This window comes from Brassica rapa, chromosome A01 (assembly GCF_000309985.2).
Source record: "Brassica rapa cultivar Chiifu-401-42 chromosome A01, CAAS_Brap_v3.01, whole genome shotgun sequence".
Taxonomy (NCBI): domain Eukaryota; kingdom Viridiplantae; phylum Streptophyta; class Magnoliopsida; order Brassicales; family Brassicaceae; genus Brassica; species Brassica rapa.
The window spans coordinates 23106572-23121030 of NC_024795.2; the positions used below are offsets into that span (position 1 = coordinate 23106572).

The window sequence follows — 14459 nt, forward strand, 5'->3', positions numbered from 1 at the left end:
AGAGGAGCCAAAAAATCAAACTGGGCTATGATATGGGCCGTGGCTTAGAGTAAACTCAGTTTGGTTTTCAGGTTTATAAAGTAGTTTTAGAGGAAACTCAGTTTGGTAAGGCACCATAATATACTAATTGTTTAAGAAAATGAAGATATGGAAGCTATTAGTGATCCAAACCATTTATGTAATCAAAGATTAGAACGACATTGAAATCCTAAGCTGTATATAATATATGTAGTTCATCAACAACAGAGCCAATCAAAGAATTGCTAATGATAGCATAAAAACATTATTTCTACTGTTTCAAAATTTCCACCTTTGATAACCAAAACTAGGAAGACTCAGCTCTCCACTGGTTTTGTCGACTTTTGACCCACCGGTAAATCATCAATCCAGTCTCCATAGATCCGATTAATCTTCTTGGAGTCACTCCACTTGAGCAAACACTTCTTTCGCCTCCCTTCATCGTTAAGGCCAGAAGCATCTGATGTCACTACTTGTGCTGCACTCGGTTTCATTGCAAATGCCTCGTTACCAGGCACCACCGTTTGTTTACTCAAAGACGCTACTGCTTTTACAGCTTCTCCAGAGTAATGCAGCAGCTCTGCAACAACCAAATCAGAAACACAAGACCATCATCACACACAATCCACAGGACTAGCAAGGCTATACAAAGTATGATAACATACCAGCTTGGCCATGAGCGAAGTGACAGTTATCTCCAAAAGGACACTGACCGTTCTCAAACTTCATGCATATCCTAGTCTTCCAATACACAGTCTTGACAACACCATTATTCAACGATGCAGGTACAGGGATGCCTCCTCGTCTATTGACTTCCACTTGATGAGAACCAGTACCACCACCATTCTCAACAGACGCTGGATCAGTACCAACGCTTATAGCCAAACTCTCTCTCAGTTTCCCAGACTCATCACGAAACTTGGAAAGATCCTGATGAACGAAATTACACCTATCCCCATAAGGACACTCCTCACCAAAACAAAACTTCCTGCAAAGCTTCATCCTCAAGATTATCTTCTGATCATCTTCCCAATTACTAGCAGACACCGAAGAAGAAGACGGTCTTTCCCTTTCCCTCTCCCTCTCCCTCCCTCTGTCTTGAACAGCGGGAGGAGGAGGAGGTCCAACAATCTCCTGCCAATTAGAAGGAGGCTGCCTCAGATCCTCCATGCCGTGTGCGAAATTGCAAGGATCTCCATTCATACAAGTCCCCGCCTTGAACTTCGCACACATCCTCGTCTTGTAGAATATGTTAGCCGTCCCTTTGTTCATAGACGGTGGAGCCATCCAAGAACTGTTGTTACTCGTGGGGTTGAACACGGTATCATCGTGGAGTCTTGGCCTTTTCAAGGAAGGCTGAGATTGTGATTCAGATTCAGATTGTTCGTTGTTCATCGAATCATTCGTCTGAGTTTGATTCCAACCGCCACCGTAAGGCGATTGCACGAACATGGGGCGAGAATCGGAGTAACTCGAATCCATCACTCTACAACCAAATCAAATTCGGCGATTACAATCTTAACAACTAGATTCTACTCAACTTCCGATTACGAAACGGTTTCAATGGCGAGGAAACTGATGAATAAAAGATCGAAATGCTTGAAACTATGATACATGAAAACGCGTGTTTGAGAACAGGAATCGAATGGAGGGAGAGAGAGCAATACCAGGATCAACTATGGCGGCAATGGCGGTGGCGGCGGCGGCGGCAGATTTGGGAGATGAAACGTGCTTTAGGGTTTTTGAACATCTGATCATATATTAGATATATATACGTTCTCTCTTTTGCATTTGGAAACCGAATTTACAGTTAATAAGTAGTTACTTTGTAGTAGTTTTGTAAAAACAAAATTCGCATCATTTAACATGAACTACATTACATTATCTAATTATTTTGGTGAGGAAGTATAAAAAAGGTATGCACCAATCTTTATGCTTTTAGTAATTTGTAAAAGCAAATCGCACATATATGAATGATATATATTTTTTCGGTTTTGTAAAAAAAGCTACTTTGACATATTTCACGTGATTAAGAAAATGATAAAATTTATAAAGAGAAATTGCACCCAATAGTTAAGAAAAAAACCAAAATTCACTATCTAACTAAAATCCCACCCTCTCTCCTCTTTTCTCTTCCTATCTCTCTCTTCTCTTTCTCTAAAAATCTAATTTCTCTTTTTTTTTGGTTATTCCCTAAATAAGCCCATTTATAAATGTATTTGTTGTTTGATTATTTAAATAAACGATTTAAGTAAAACCTTACTGGTTGTTTGAATCACTAAAAAAATTATATATAAAAATTTACATTGAAAATGTAGAATAACATTTTTTGAACAAAAAAGTGATGGATCTCTGGATATATAGTTATGAATATATTGCGATTTTGTGGACTTTAAAGCTATATATTGTGAGGAAGATGTGCGCACTTAGTTATCACCAGGTTTTGGAAATACGATTTTACATCCAAAGATTACCTTCCAAGGAGTTCGTTGTTAGACCAGAAGAATATATCACTAGGAAGCAATGGACGATGATGACGTATCAATTAAACAACTTGGACAAATCACTATCGGCCGTGATAAATACCTCTACAACAGAGACTACGGCAACACATAATACATTAATGTTGGTGGGTTTGATCAAGAGTAAGTGGAAGTCATGAAACTAGTGGTGTGCCCGCGCTACGCGCGGGTTGTTTGACATATGTGCTGTTCAAATTTGTGAATTATTTTGTTGGTTATTGGTGAAATTTGGTATGCAGGTTTTTTGTGCAAGTGGGTAAATGTTTAATAGTTTTGGTGTTGAATCATGTCAATACAACTGTTTTAAGCAGTTTTAGCCAATGTATAATGATTGCATGACATGTTGGTGATGGTTTTTTATGACTGCATAATTCTAGATATGATATCTCATTGGATATCTCGAAGAAGTTGTTCAAAACTTGATAATGGTTTATATGCATTCATTTTTTAACTTATTTTGTGTAAGAGATTGTTGTTTTTTTTTTGTGATGGAAATTTTGATTTATATAGTCATGTAAAATATATGTTAAATAAGACATTTTATTTTTGGCATGCTAGTGTAATTAATCGTAAAATTTTATTGAGTTAATTATGAGAATGGTTTTTGTAATGTGGGGGAGGGGGGATGTAAATTATTTTTGGTATTAAAAAGGATATTCCTATATTGGTAACGGTTCTGTAATTTGTCGGGGGTAGTTTAGTGTGCCATTTGTTAAACTAATTTATCAATACATTTGTGTTATTTATTAATTTCACTATGGAATCTTTATTTGGTTTGTTTAGTTATATGTAGGTTTTATTAAAAAAATCAATCACTGTTTTATGTATTTGTATTTAGCTGAGTTTCTCTGTATTATGTGCATGTGACACTAAGAATGTTGTTATAAGTTGGGGTATTAATTATTTTGGTATTAAAAAGGCTATTCATATATTGGTAAGGTTCAATAATTAAGTTTGGGGGTCATTTTTTTTGTCGGGGGTAACTTGGTGTGCCGTTTGCCAAACTAATTTATCAATACGTTTGTGTTATTTATTAATTTCACTATTGAATCATTTGGTTTATTTAGTTATATGTAAGTTTTATTAAAAAAAACAATTACTGTTTCTGAGTTTCTATATATTATGTGCATGTGACACTAAAAATGTTCTTATAAATTAGAGCATCTCCATCTCCACTCCATAATTTACTGCAAAATGGAGTTAAAAATAGAGTAATGAAAAATAAAAAAGTAATTACTCCATAAATAGAGTTTTTTTTTTATTTTTTATTCATACTCTATTTCTCACTTTATTTTTTTTTTGCTAAAAAAAAAAAATAGAGTGAGAAATAGATGCCTTTAGGAATAAATTATGGAGTGGAAATGAAGATGTCTTTAGAGTAATTTTTAATAGAAAAAATCAGGAGTACAATTCATGCGTAGTTTTTTTGGGATTTACGTTGCACGGTTTAAACTGTCTATCTATGTACCGTAGCTTGTATATGTGTCTTTGTATGTCGTCTCAGGGGCTTTAACTTAATTAGTTATGGCTTTGCTTAGGTTAGAATTTTTTTTTTTAATAGACAAAATGAAATTTTTTTGTAATTGTAGTTGAACGTGTAAACAAAGCAAAATCCCAAGGGAGAAAAAGTCTGATTATCTAGTGTATTGAGTGGATTATTCGGGAAATGATGGCAACTTCTGTCCCTCAACCGCCACTGTTAGAGGCTTTAGAGCTATCCAGATGTAATCAGTATTAATTCACTGGTTTTCGGACATATTTAATTTTTAAGGACTTGTTAAAGATTATAACTGGCTAATGGTCTTTTGATTAAGTGATAAACTTTCTTGCCTAATTTGTGAAAGAATTTTGTATATTCTTTGATTAAGAAAAACAAAATACAATGAATTAATGGAGGATAATCGTTTAAAAAAAATTAATTAGCAAAATATTTTTTAGAACACGTCTAAACTGAGGTTGCGCTATGACTAAGATAAGATTTACTTATTTATATATTCGGTAACATTTGTGTATTTATTGTTTGGCAGCTAGTGCTTTTTATAAAGAAGGACCAAGACTATTGCAAAAACAAAAACTCACATTGGACCAATTTGATTGGTTCCCTTAGACCAAAGACATTGATTATTTATGTATTTGATTATTATATCTGTTTTGGAAAGCATTTGATTCTTTTTGCTAATGATGTGTCGTGATTATTGATGTCATGTGCTTTTAGTAGCGCCTAGCGCCCGCCTTGAGACATTTGAGTGGGCTATCTTACTGAATACAATACGTTTTTGAATCTGACGGTGTTGTTTAAAGTTATTGAGACTTCCTAAGACGGCATAATTATTTATTGGGTTTTAGGGCCTCATATACTTATACATACGTTCTCTTTTTTTATTAACAGATGTTGTTATCTCCATGGGCCTTATTAATTGGGCCAGATATAGACGAAATTAATCAAATCCACAGCAAAATCGCAATCTCTGATCTCATGAGAATCCAGTGTATTCCTCCACCGCGCAACGCTTTTGACCCACTACTTGCCACCTATCCGCCGTCGCATCTCCCAAGACCAGGACAAAGAAGCTCGACCGAATCGGCGACAACTTTCTCAAACTGAGCAGGATCGAGCTTTACAATTACCCAATCCTCTTCGGCCATAAACGTAAACTCAACCTTTACGGCTCCGCCGTGACTATAGATGCCGGTGATCTTGCCACCCACGCATCTGGCTCATCTGAGAATAAAACTGCGGAGAAGCAACTTTTAATGTGAAGCTGAAGAGGTTCAAAACTGCGTTAAAGATTAATGTGAATAAAGAGATTAGAGCGTTCACGGAGCTGGGATTGAAAGGATGTGGAGGCGATGAGATCACGATGTTCTCGATGGTTGTTGAGCAGCTGCCAACTTTTAAATCGTCTAGGAAAATGCTTGAATTCCATATTTCGAGTTGATGCTTGACATAGTGTGTTTTCGAGAGATGTAGTTGTTCATCGCTTTCTACGAACATTTATAGGTGGGGTTGCAATCGGGTCACCGTAGATGATGATGAAGCTGGTTAAATGAGATGAAGTGGGAAGAGAGGTGGGGTAAAGATTGATGACCGAATTAAAGATTGGTTTCAATGACAACGAATACGTTACAGAGAGGAGAGAAAGCAGAGACGATGGAAAGAGGAAGGCGAAGATCGCAATCTCGAAGAGACCCCGAACCCTAATCGCAATAGCATTCAAGCCCAATAAATCATGAGAGGCCCAATAAAACCACAGTTTCACGTGGAAAAAAATGAAGCCCTCACCTGCTCGACACGTGTCACGAAAAGGAGCATGGTGTGCTGAGGTGGACGCCTGAGGAGCCTTTCCAAGCTACTTTATTAATATAGATAGATGTTTCTTCTACCGAATCATAATAATCTTGAAATATCCTGGTACGGAATGCTTGGTACCGTACCTACCGTTCAGAATTACGATCGGAAGACATTGGGTTTTAAGATGAGATTTGTAAAAAGAAAGTTCATCTATAAAATGCTGCATGCAAATTACATTAGAAGAGAACAAATGTGAAGTTGGATAATAACTGATTTTATAATCGGTTAACAAGCAAGACTACTCCTTAGAAAGCATTATCAAACTCCATTATGATGTTTCTTCTTACGATATGGCACATACATTTGTGTATGTAAAAATTTGTACTTTTGTAGTTATGTATTTTGTCTCTGTAATCACTTTTAAAAATTAATAGAAATATTTGTCGGAAAAAAGAATGACATATACACAAGGAATATAGATTTTAAAATATATCTTAACATTTACACCATAAATATAAAATGTATCTAATGCACATATATGCTAAAGTATCCAATTAGATATTATGCATTGCTTGCAAACATTAAGGTTACAAAATACATAAGTACATAGAAAGAAAATACTATCATCAATCGAACTAGGTTAAAATCCGCGCAAACATTATACATACAAATAATATTTGCACAATATTATTTATTTTATGTTTGTTTACGTATGTATTGTGTATATAATTAAATTAGAGTAAGCACATAAGTCAAAACAATACCTCTGGTTTATTTACAATAATTGTTTTTGGTAAATAAATCAAAAAAATAATTTTATTTATTTTATATTATATATAACTAAATTTAAGTGACATTTACATATATATAGTATATCTTTAATATAAATATTTATTATTGAGACTTCTACTCATATGATTTTATTAACATTTGCGTAATTGTTGTAACAAAATATTTAAACCATTAATCACAAAATTTTCAATGTGAGATTTCTTTCAATGTAAATTTTAAAATTAAAATATTTAGGTCTCAATATTTTTTCAATGAATTGAAACTAACATACTTATGTATTTGATATGGTATATAGTTTCATTTAAACGATATCAATATATATATATATATATATAATATGAATATCTATTAGATGTGATTTTATATTCATACGATTTTATGATCATTTGCATCTTGTTACAACAAAAAAATTAAACCATTTTATCACATAGATTTTGTGGGACTTTTAACATCTTTAGTAATTTATAGTTGTTTTACAAAATTCAAAATATAACATATAAGAAAAAAATATAATTTTTATTACATGGTTAATATGATTGTTTAATTTTTTTTAATAATATAAAAATAATCAAAAAGATAGAGGATACAAAAATTGTTATTACATCTTTAAATTGTCATATATATGTTAATCATATTAGATAATTCCATAGCTTTTATTTAAAGAAATAATATACAATATTATTTTGTACGTTACTAATCAATTTGATAAGATGACAAACAAAAAAAATCAATTTGATAATTAATTCAATAAAAGTATAAAATATGTTTAGATGGACCAACCTATTTTCTAAAGATTCGAAGAATCATCTCAATGATAACACGTGATTACAAAAAGAAATTGTAATGTTTGTCAATTAATATATATGAGATATAGTAAAAATAAAAATAACAAAGCTAGTTTTCCTCAAATAAACGAAATTTTCTTTGATCCGACCCTTTGAGACTGCGATGACTTTTTTTCAGAAATGATCAAACCAAATACGATATCAAAGTAGACAACTTGAAGAAATTAGAAAACACGATTGCTATTCTTTGATGTAAAATCATTTATTGTGTTTATATAAACAACATTTTTACAAATTTTCGTTTTCATTTGGTTCTTTAATAATAAAAATATATCGAAGATGATTCTTTTTAAAACGATTTAGTTATACATATTGTTCATATACAAATCAACTATGAAAAACTGATACTTGTTCATATCCGAATCAATCACAAATATGAAAATACTCATGACTAAATCGGTTTAAAAGTATCATCATCATCATGTTTAATTTTCCTTTTGTTATAATCAATCTTTTCAATTTGAAGGTTCAACCACTTCTTATTATTTCTTTGGATAAAACAAAACAGAACATTTTTTTGTGTGTGTCAGTCACCACTACATGTCTACATACCACATTAACAATAATGATAGCATGTGACGTTTTATTTGAAACAAAAATGAAATTCAAAGTTCAACATAAAAGCATATAAATAAAAGCCATAGAATCACATCACAGCTTATGCAAAAGCATGGATGCTTGGAGCTTGTAGGCTTCTGTCTGGGGAATCCAGTCCCTTAAAACCTCAATTGCCTCTTTGACCTTCTCTCTGAGGGCCCGGGGTGACTCCATCAACCGAAGGAGTTCGGTTCGGTCTATCTCAAGAAGCATTCCTGTGATTTTTGCAGTGAAAAATGGCTCAACTTGTTCCACTAGTCGGTAGAGAAACTCACCAATCATCTACAACGGAGAGAAATCAAAATCAGCAAAAGAGAAGCAATATTTATCTAAAAAATAGCCACAATATATATAAACACAAAATCAGTTTTACATTTCTTCGTTGTTCAGGAGATTTGTTTTCAAGTGCTTTTACCAGATTAGATACAGTAAGTTTTGGAAAGGGATCAATACGGAAAGGGGGATAACAAGAAATGTTACTGAAGATAGGATGCATCATGCATGGTTAAGCAATGAGGAAGGCAGAAGATTGGGAAGAAGAAATATGGTTTAGGGTAACTTGCTACATAACAAAGACATTTAGCCTATTTATATAGTTGATACAAAGTTTTCATGATTAGGTTTACACATGAAAAATTTGAAAAAAAATTCTTAAAATAATTCTGAAAAATGCAGATTTTTTTTATCAACGGAACATATGAAAAAAATATAATGCTATCTTTGTTTAGCGCATGTTAAACTCTAAAAATATAATGCCACTTTGATTAGCGCTGGTCAAACTGTAAAAATGTAATACCATCTTTGTTCCGCATGTGTTCAAATATAAAATATAATATATTAGAGAAATACTGTAGATTTGAGTTTGTGATTTATAAATTAGGATAACTGAAATATTTATGGATAGATGAATATTCTTTCAGAATTTTTCATCAATGTGTTGTATTTTTAAATAATTTTCTTAAAAACTGCAATTTTTGGAAATTTTTCATCTATTAGAGAAATAATGTATATTTGAGCTTGTGATTTAGATATTAGGATAACAAGAATATTTATGGACAGTTTAGTATTATTCAGAGTTTTTCATCAGTATGTTGTATTTTTAAATAATTTTCTTAAAAACTCCTAGTTTTGGAAAGTTTTTATCTATTAGAGAAATACTGTAGATTTGAGTTTGTGATTTAGAAATTATGATAACATAAATATTTATGGATAGATGAGTATTCTTTCATCAATGTGTTGTATTTTTAAATAATTTTCTTAAAAAATGATATTTTTGGAAAGTTTTCATCTATTAGAGAAATATTGTAGATTTGAGCTTGTGATTTAGATATTATGATAACAAGAATATTTGTGGATAGTTTAGTATTATTCAGAGTTTTTCATCAGTATGTTGTATTCTTAAATAATTTTCTTAAAACTGTTATTTTTGGAAAGTTTTCATTTATTAGAAAAATACTGTAGATTTGAGCTTGTGATTTAGAAATTTGGATAACAAGAATATTTGGAGATAGATGAGTATTCTTTCAGAATTTTTCATCAATGTGTTGTATTTTTAAATAATTTTCTTAAAAACTGCTATTTTGGAAAGTTTTCATTTTTTGTGAAATATTGCAGATTTAGGTTTGTGATTTAGAAATTCGGATAACAAGAACAGTTTTGGATAGATGAGTATTCTTTCGAAGTATTTCATCAATATGTTGTATTTTTAAATAGTTTTCTTAAAAACTGCTATTTTTGGAAAGCATTGATTTTTTGAGAAAAATTGTAGATTTAGGTTTGTGATTTAGAAATTAGGATAAAAGGAATAGTTTTGGATAAATGAGTATTCTTTCTGAGTTTTTCATCAATAGATTGTATTTTTAAATAATGTTTCTTAAAAACTGCTTTTTTGGAAAGTTTTCATTTTTGAGAAATATTGTAAGTTGTGGTTTGTAATTTAGAAATTCGGATGACAAAAATAATTTTGGATAGATGAGTATTCTTTTAAGAAATTTTCATCAATATGTTGTATTTTTAAATAATTTTCTTAAAAACGACTATTTTTGGAAAGTTTTCATTTATTAGAGAAATACTGTAGATGAATATTTTTTCAGAATTTTTCATCAATGTGTTGTATTTTTAAATAATTTTCTTAAAAACTGCTATTTTTGGAAAGTTTTCATCTATTAGAGAAATACTGTAGATTTGAGCGTGTGATTTAGATATTAGGATAACAAGAATATTTGTGGATAGTTTAGTATTATTCAGAGTTTTTCATCAGTATGTTGTACTTTTAAATAATTTTCTTAAAAACTGTTATTTTTGGAAATTTTTCATTTATTAGAGAAATACTGTAGATTTGAGTTTGTGATTTAGAATTAGGATAACAAAAATATTTGTGGATAGATGAGTATTCATTCTGTGTTTTTCATCAGTATGTTGTATTTTTAAATAAATTTTCTTATAAACTGTTATTTTTGGAAAGTTTTCATTTATTAGAGAAATACTGTAGATTTGAGTTTGTGATTTAGAATTAGGATAACACGAATATTTGTGGATACATGAGTATTCTTTCTCAGTTTTTCATCAATAGGTTGTATTTTTAAATAGTTTTCTTAAAAACTACTATTTTTGGAAAGTTTTCATTTATTAGAGAAATATTGTAGATTTGAGTTTGCGATTTAGAAATTAGGATAACATAAATATTTATGGATAGTTTAGTATTATTCAGAGTTTTTCATCAGTATGTTGTATTTTTAAATAATTTTCTTAAAAACTGCAATTTTTGTAAATTTTTCATTTATTAGAGAAATACTGTAGATTTGAGTTTGTGATTTAGAATTAGGATAACACGAATATTTGTGGATAGATGAGTATTCTTTCTGAGTTTTTCTTCAATAGTTTGTATTTTTAAATAGTTTTCTTAAAAACTGGTATTTTTGGAAAGTTTTCATTTATTAGAGAAATACTGTAGATTTGAGTTTGCGATTTAGAAATTAGATAACATAAATATTTATGGATAGATGAATATTCTTTCAGAATTTTTCATCAATGTGTTGTATTTTTAAATAATTTTCTTAAAAACTGTTATTTTTGGAAAGTTTTCATCTGTTAAGAAATACTGTAGATTTGGGCTTATGATTTAGATATTAGAATAACAAGAATATTTGTGGATAGTTTAGTATTATTCAGAGTTTTTCATCAGTATGTTGTATTTTTAAATAATTTTCTTAAAAACGACTATTTTCTGAAAGTTTTCATCTATTAGAGAAATACTGTAGATTTGAGTTTGTGATATAGAAATTAGGATAAAATAAATATTTATGGATAGATGAATAATCTTTCAGAATTTTTCATCAATGTGTTGTATTTTTAAATAATTTTCTTAAAAACTGCTATTTTTGGAAAGTTTTCATTTATTAGAGAAATACTGTAGATTTGAGTTTGTGATTTAGAATTAGGATAACACGAATATTTGTGGATAGATGAGTATTCTTTCTGAGTTTTTCATCGGTAGGTTGTATTTTTAAATAGTTTTCTTAAAAACTGCTATTTTTGGAAAGTTTTCATTTATTAGAGAAATACTGTACATTTGAGTTTGCGATTTATAAATTAGGATAACATAAATATTATGGATAGTTTAGTATTATTCAGAGTTTTTCATCAGTATATTGCATTTTTAAATAAATTTCTTAAAAACTGCTATTTTTGGAAATTTTTCATTTATTAGAGAACTACTGTAGATTTGAGTTTGTGATTTAGAATTAGGATAACACGAACATTTGTGGATATATGAGTATTCTTTCTCAGTTTTTAATCAATAGGTTGTATTTTTAAATAGTTTTCTTAAAAACTGCTATTTTGGAAAGTTTTCATTTATTAGAGAAATACTGTAGATTTGAGTTTCCGATTTAGAAATTAGGATAACATAAATATTTATGGATAGATGAATACTTTTTCAGAATTTTTCATCAATGTGTTGTATTTTCAAATAATTTTCTTAAAAACTGCTATTTTTGGAAAGTTTTCATCTATTAGAGAAATACTGTAGATTTGGGCTTGTGATTTAGATATTAGGATAACAAGAATATTTTTGGATAGTTTAGTATTATTCAGAGTTTTTAATCAGTATGTTGTATTTTTAAATAATTTTCTTCAAACGACTATTTTCTGAAAGTTTTCATCTACTAGAGAAATACTGTAGATTTGAGTTTGTGATATAGAGATTAGGATAACATAAATATTTATGGATAGATGAATATTCGTCAGAATTTTTTATTAATGTGTTGTATTTTTAAATAATTTTCTTAAAAACTGATATATTTGGAAAGTTTTCATATATTAGAGAAATACTGTAGATTTGAGCTTGTGATTTAGATATTAGGGATAGTTGGGATTTAGTATCTTTCAGAGTTTTTCGTCAGTATGTTGTATTTTTAAATAATTTTCTTAAAAACTTCTATTTTTGGAAAGTTTTCATCTATTAGAGAAATACTGTAGATTTGAGTTTGTGATTTAGAAATTAGGATAACATAAATATTTATGGATAGATGAGTATTCTTTCAGAATTTTTCATCAATGTGTTGTATTTTTAAATAGTTTTCTTAAAAACAGCTATTTTTGGAAATTTTTCATCTATTAGAGAAATACTGTAGATTTGAGCTTGTGATTTAGATATTAGGATAACAAGGATATTTGTGGATAGTTTAGTAGTAGTCAAAGTTTTTTATCAGTATGTTGTATTTTTAAATAATTTTCTTAAAAACTGCTATTTTTGGAAAGTTTTAATTTATTAGAGAAATACTGTAGATTTGAGTTTGTGATTTAGAAATTAGGATAACATAAATATTTATGGATAGATGAGTATTCTTTCAGAATTTTTCATCAATGTGTTGTATTTTTAAATAGTTTTCTTAAAAACAGCTATTTTTGGAAATTTTTCATCTATTAGAGAAATACTGTAGATTTAAACTTGTGATTTATAATTTAGGATAACAAGAATATTTGTGGATAGTTTAGTATTATTCAGAATTTTTCATCAGTATGTTGTATTTTTAAATAATTTTCTTAAAACTGCTACTTTTGGAAAGTTTTCATATGTTAGAGAAATACTGTAGATTTGAGCTTGTGATTTATAAATTTGGATAACAAGAACATTTGTGGATAGTTTAGTATTATTCAGAGTTTTTCATCAGTATGTTGTATTTTTAAATAATTTTCTTAAAAACTGCTATTTTTAGAAAGTTTTCATTTATTAGAGAAATACTGTAGATTTGAGTTTGTGATTAAGAAATTAGGATAACATAAATATTTATTGATAGATGAGTATTCTTTCAGAATTTTTCATCAATGTGTTGTATTTTTAAATAATTTTCTTAAAAACTGCTATTTTTGAAAAGTTTTCATTTATTAGAGAAATACTGTAGATTTGAGTTTGTGATTTATAAATTAGGATAACATAAATATTTATGGATAGATGAGTATTCTTTCAGAATTTTTCATCAATGTGTTGTATTTTTAAATAATTTTCTTAAACACTGATATTTTTGGAAAATTTTCATCTATTAGAGAAATACTGTAGATTTGAGCTTGTGATTTAGATATTAGGATAATAAGAATATTTGTGGATAGTTTAGTATTATTCAGAGTTTTTCATCAGTATGTTGTATTTTTAGATATTTTTCTTAAAAACTGCTATATTTTTGGAAAGTTTTCATCTATTAGAGAAATACTGTAGATTTGAGTTTGTGATTTAGAAATTAGGATAACATAAATATTTATAGATATATGAGTATTCTTTTAGAATTTTTCATCAATGTTGTTTATTTTTAAATAGTTTTCTTAAAAACAGCTATTTTGGAAAGTTTTCATCTATTAGAGAGATACTATAGATTTGAGCTTGTGATTTAGATATTAGGATAACATAAATATTTATGGATAGATGAATATTCTTTTAGAATTTTTCATCAGTATGTTGTATTTTTAAATAATTTTCTTAAAAACTACTATTTTTGGAAAGTTTTCATCTATTAGAGAAATACTGTAGATTTGAGTTTGTGATTTAGAAATTAGGATAACATAAATATTTATGGATAGATGAGTATTATTTCTGAGTTTTTCATCAATAGCTTGTATTTTTAAATAATTTTCTTAAAAACTGCTATTTTGGAAAATTTTCATTTATTAGAGAAATACTGTACATTTGAGTTTGCGATTTATAAATTAGGATAACATAAATATTATGGATGGTTTAGTATTATTCAGAGTTTTTCATCAGTATATTGTATTTTTAAATAAATTTCTTAAAAACTGCTATTTTTGAAATTTTTTCATTTATTAGAGAACTACTGTAGACTTGAGTTTGTGATTTAGAATTAGGATAACACGAATATTTTTGGATACATGAGTATTCTT

The 14459-nt window shown here is 29.0% G+C and overlaps 1 protein-coding gene and 2 long non-coding RNA genes across 3 annotated transcripts; all 3 read right to left on the reverse strand.

The window, feature by feature from the left end:
- Positions 1-146: 146 nt before the first annotated feature.
- On the reverse strand, positions 147-2010 carry LOC103837309 (zinc finger CCCH domain-containing protein 39). Its single transcript, XM_009113671.3, has 3 exons — positions 1686-2010; positions 684-1504; positions 147-598 (listed from the first exon to the last, which is right to left on the reverse strand). Exons 2-3 carry the CDS (start codon positions 1498-1500, stop codon positions 336-338), a joined length of 1080 nt encoding a protein of 359 aa, XP_009111919.1. The 5' UTR covers positions 1501-1504; positions 1686-2010; the 3' UTR covers positions 147-335.
- Positions 2011-4851: 2841 nt separating this feature from the next.
- Positions 4852-5889, reverse strand: LOC103837319. Its single transcript, XR_626900.3, has 2 exons — positions 5362-5889; positions 4852-5274 (listed from the first exon to the last, which is right to left on the reverse strand). It is a non-coding gene; the product is annotated as an uncharacterized LOC103837319 (long non-coding RNA).
- A 2045-nt stretch (positions 5890-7934) lies between these two features.
- Positions 7935-9318, reverse strand: LOC103837326. The gene is made up of 2 exons (XR_626901.2): positions 8440-9318; positions 7935-8348 (listed from the first exon to the last, which is right to left on the reverse strand). It is a non-coding gene; the product is annotated as an uncharacterized LOC103837326 (long non-coding RNA).
- Positions 9319-14459: the final 5141 nt, after the last annotated feature.